The 4,982-nt window shown below is 40.2% G+C and overlaps 1 protein-coding gene across 2 annotated transcripts in view; it reads left to right on the plus strand.

The window, feature by feature from the left end:
- The window catches only part of LOC106937823 (serine/threonine-protein phosphatase 6 regulatory subunit 2-like), a 54,943-nt gene that overhangs the window by 24,233 nt on the left and 25,728 nt on the right, over positions 1 to 4,982 (plus strand). For both annotated transcript variants that reach the window (XM_015019537.1, XM_015019539.1), the window contains 5 exons: positions 865 to 1,051; positions 1,142 to 1,279; positions 1,377 to 1,442; positions 1,546 to 1,658; positions 4,128 to 4,241. In XM_015019537.1, the coding sequence (XP_014875023.1) occupies positions 865 to 1,051; positions 1,142 to 1,279; positions 1,377 to 1,442; positions 1,546 to 1,658; positions 4,128 to 4,241 (618 nt within the window). The remainder of the gene's footprint in view (positions 1 to 864; positions 1,052 to 1,141; positions 1,280 to 1,376; positions 1,443 to 1,545; positions 1,659 to 4,127; positions 4,242 to 4,982) is intronic.

The raw sequence follows: 4,982 nt of genomic DNA on the forward strand, positions 1-4,982 counted from the left end.
TATATAAAAAATTTAATATAAATAAATATATATATATATATAAAAAAAAAAAAAAAAAATTCCCTTCTCACCCTCCGCGGGTGGTCTCTTTCATCTTCTGAGCTCGGGTCCTCTACCAGAGGCCTGGGAGCTTGAGGGTTCCTCCAGTATCTTGGCTGTGCCTAGAACTACACATTTCTGGACTGAGATGTTTGATGTTGTTCCTGGGATCTGTTTTAGCCACTGCTCCAGTTTGGGGGTGACTGCCCCGAGGGCCCCGATGACCACAGGCACCACTGTGGTCTTCACCTTCCATGCCGTCTATCTATCTATCCATCTATCCATCCATCATCCATCCATCCATCCATCCATCCATCCATCCATCCATCCACCCATCCATCCATCTATCCATATATCCATCCATCCATTCATTCATTCATTCCAGAAATCAACATCATTGCCACAGTTTTGAGCGGGTCACACCCCAGACAGTTCTGACTGTTCCAGTAGACGAGCTAAATCCTACTCATGTTTGTCCATCCACTTATCACTGTCCCTGATCAGATCAATAACAATGGACTTAGTTAACCAGAGCTGGTTAACTGCATTGTTCTTCAACTGAGGAGAAGAATAGTGCAGAGGACCCACCTCTGGTTGGCACGGGTGCTGGTCATCCATAAGCCTCTATGAGTAATTTCAAGTGTATCTGTATAAAATATGAATTTCCCTCTTTGAATTTCATTTCTGAAATCAGTTGACTTTTTCCTATAAAAAAAACTCCTTATTTTTATGTAATATTTGATTTAATTTATTACAAGAAAATACTTCCATTCTGTTTTTGTTGTACAAACAAGTATTCTGACTGTCATGATTTTGTCTTGGAAGGTTTCCAAATATAGCTTGTGAGCTCCTGACCTCAGACGTGTCCATTATAAATGATAAGCTCGGTGGGGATGAATCTCTCCTTGAGACGCTCTACAAATTCCTGGATAACGAGCCGCCTCTTAATCCTTTACTCGCCAGCTTCTTCAGTAAAACCATTGGCAATCTGATTGCCAGGAAAACAGAACAGGTTCATTAAAAAAATCTAAGAATTCAGCTTAGAATCGATTGTTTTGGTCACCACGAAAATTCTAATAAATTTCCATTATGTTTTTTTCAGGTTATCACATTTTTAAAGAAAAAGGAAGGCTTTATTGGTTTGGTGCTTAAACACATTGATGCCTCTGCCATGATGGACTTGCTTCTTCGCCTTATCAGTTGTGTGGAACCTGCGCTTTTAAGGCAGGAAGTGCTCCATGTAAGTTACCAAAAAGTATTTGTTCTTTTCTCTTTTTAAACGCTTGCCATTTAAAAGTCTTCAGAACAATTTCTGAAAGCATTTTGTCCTTTTCCAGTGGCTAAATGAGGAAAAGCTGGTACAGAGACTCATAGAACTTATTCATACTGGCAATGATGAAGAAGTATGTCATCTCAGCTGGACCTACTCGGTTTTACTACCACTTAGTACTTTAGTATTAACTGAAACATTCCTCTCTGAAATGAATGAATTGTTTTTATTTTCAGAGACAATCAAATGCGTCCCAGACACTTTGTGATATCATCCGCCTTAGTCGAGATCAGGCCAATCAGATGCCTGATAATGTGGAGTGTGACCCACTATTGACTGTACTGGAGTCGTAAGTTTTGAATGACTGTTAGTTTCATAGAACAAAATCAACCATTGCAAGCACAAACAAACCAAAGTATGTCAATACTGATCTCCAGATATAAATTAAAAAGCCTGGGTATGATTATTCTCAGGAATCATAAAACATAAAAAAATTACTGGTAACATATCTCTCTGTGTGCCTTGAATCCTTTTTAGTGTCATTTTAAAAAGCATGTTTACGGCAGGGGTGAAGGTAGGCAGGTACGGTCGGGTACTGTGTACCCCTAAAAGATTTAGCGGTACCTGCAAGAGAGAGGAGCGACTGTCTGCTGTAAAAGTGCACCCTTCAGCCGTGACTGATTAGTTTTTCAAGAACAATCTAAAACACGACTTGATCAGTTAATAAATAGATTTTTTCCCCATTTCATATTGTTTCTGAACTGTTCGTTCTTTACTAGAGCAGGGGTGCAATACATCGATTGCGGAAGGTTTTGAGTCTGTCATGATCCGTGTATTTCTGTTTAGTAATTTTGGAATTTTCTGTGTTAGTCCTGTTTCCCTGAGTCTCTGTGTTGTCCTGTCAGCCCTTGATTGTTCCCAGGTGTGTCTCGTTCCCTTGATTACCCCCTGTGTATTTAAGTCCACCTGCTGTCTCTGTCTCTTGTCGGGTCCTTGTCAAACATACGTCGTATGTCGTTTGTCTGCCTGCCATCACAGTAGAACTGTAAAGTCCTGTGTTGGTTTAGCTCTCTTTTTCAGTCCTTAGTTTTTCAGTTGCTACCGGTAATTAGCTGTGTGCTAACTCTCTGCCGTGCTGCCTGTTCTGGACTGTTGAGCTTTCTTCAATAAATCTATCATCATCTTTATCACAACCTGGGTCTCTGCGTCTCTCATCACCACCTCGCAACCACCACACCTAACAGAGTCGATCTCAGCGGTAGGTGACAAACTAAACGCCACCAGGACGCTGAGACCAGCACAATCTCCTCTGACTCGCTTATCAAAACGTTCGTAACTTTATTAAAGAACAACAAAAAATAATCAACAAAACGTATTCAAATTAATGACCCAACAAAAATAATATTCTCTGTAATTATTGTTTCAACAAGGTGTGCAATGCTGTGCGTTTCGCTTCCATTACCTAAATAACTAGCAGAGCAGGAGTTTAAAATTAACTAACCAACAACCCCTGCGTTCATGGAAGCGCTTATTAATAATCGCAAAATAAATATCCAGCCTGAAAACCTGATATCATAACAGATTGAACGTTATGTTTTTAACGTAATCTTTGCTCCACTTGCGGGGGGCAGGCAGTTGCCACGGCAACGGGTGTGCTTCAATGACAGAGAGAGAGAGTAAAAAGGTGGTTTTGAGTTGATCACCTGTTCAGGTTGTTTTACCTTTGTTTACCTTTGCTGTGGCGCTTTACAGCCACTGAACGTTTCTGAACATTCAATAAATGACTTGGATTATCTCGTTCGTCTATGAGTATACGTCATTTACAACAAACATCAAACACGGTAAATATGTTTAAGTATTTAACAAACAAATGGCTTCTACTGTGATAATTATGTGAAATAAAAAAATAGTTGTCTAAAAAAATAGTTTGGTGCTCTCTGGCATCTTGCTTTGAGCTTGGAGTCTGAGAGGCTTTTCCTTTATCAAACTATTTTTTTTTGCCTCCCATTTAGTGGAAATATTAATGTTGATGAGACTTTCTCCAAAATAACAACTTTTTTCAGCCTTTACAGCTCCACTGTTGAAAATGAGGCTCTAACATTCACAAATGACATTGAAATAAAATCCAGTCCACCATCTGGTTTGAGGTGATTCCTCTGGAACCTGTTGGAGGAAAATATCCCAAGTTCAGAAGATGAGCTTTTAACTTAACACTCCTGTCAGTATGAGAGTCAGGGTGAGGAGGCGCCATGTTAGGAAGAGAAGTGGAAGCTGCAGGATCTTCAGAACAAACAGGTCATGATGCTAGGCTACTGATTATCCCTCTGTCTGGACACAGGATCAATAGAACCAGTTTAAAAGCTAAAATGAATGGTTATATGCCAGACATGGAAAACTGGGATGCACTCCATGCCATGATGTTCAGGATTTAGGTCTCATGGCATCTCAAGGTGTCAACATTGCAGCCAGTGGGCTGAGAGAAATACAGCTCCATTTAGTAGCAATTCAAAAGCTACCCAGCTTTTATCGCTTCGCAAACACACACACACACACACACACACACACACATATGCACACGCGTCATAGTACCCCCAAGAACTTAAAACTACTTTCACCCCTGCTTTACGGTATTCTTATAGCTACAGATGTAAAAGGAAGGGTAACGTTAATTCTCTAAGTGAAGCCTGTTGAACAGTAGTTTTTCTTCAGATAATTCTTATGTATTTACATCAGAATAGTTCCTTATGCTACAGGAACCGATGAAAGACTTGTGCTGTATGCTTGCTTTTTTTTTGCCTGCTATTTCCATGTTTTCCAGGCAGAAAACTGTAACAGGGCTTCTCAAGAATATGTTTGAGGGGGAGAAGAGTGAGGCCTCCATTGTTAATGGAACTCAAGTGCTACTTACCTTATTGGAGACCAGAAGGTCTGGGTGAGTACTACGTCCATTCCCATCAAGCAGCCATGAGATTATTATCCACCTCTTGTTTAGCGGTACCCTTTTTTGCTACCAAACCAGACTTGACCAGCTATGTCTTTGAAATTATGCTCTATTACTCAGCTGTCAGGATTAGATATTTTATCAGTTGAAAGTTAAAAGGAAGAGAATTATTTGTCCCCACATCTCACACGTTAGATTACACGGCGCAAAATTTAAAGTCCAGGTTAATGCCTTGAAGCTGCAATATATGCACTTTTAAAACTGCAAAATATAACTTTTATACAAATAAGATTTATTTATTACATATTTGTTAAAACTGTCACCATATCATGACAGTGTAACATGAGATAGATAATTTGTGAAAAAAAAAATCGATCTCTGCCTTTTCCCAGTACTACTATTGCTGTCTGCAGAAATATACCACTCCTTGTCAAAAACTACCAATCAGATCCAGAAGGAAGGCATTAGGGATGCCAACCTCCTTAATGTACGTGCTGTCTAATGTGCTAATGGCGGAGAAACATCTTACTGTTCCAGAAAAACTGTGCAGTGTGTACACAATCATGATTGACAGCACTAAGATCTGGGGTGGAAACTAGCACCAGCCCCACTGGCCAAATGTGGGTAAAAATATGAAGTGGCTTGTGAATTTGAGCAGTGCACCCGCCACTGTGTCAGTTTGACACAGTGGCGGGGTCAGTTTTTAATCCCCTCCCGGGGGGGGGGGGGCGG

Source organism: Poecilia latipinna, unplaced genomic scaffold, assembly GCF_001443285.1.
Source record: "Poecilia latipinna isolate Pla-1442-1.1 unplaced genomic scaffold, P_latipinna-1.0 Scaffold2444, whole genome shotgun sequence".
Taxonomy (NCBI): Eukaryota; Metazoa; Chordata; class Actinopteri; order Cyprinodontiformes; family Poeciliidae; genus Poecilia; species Poecilia latipinna.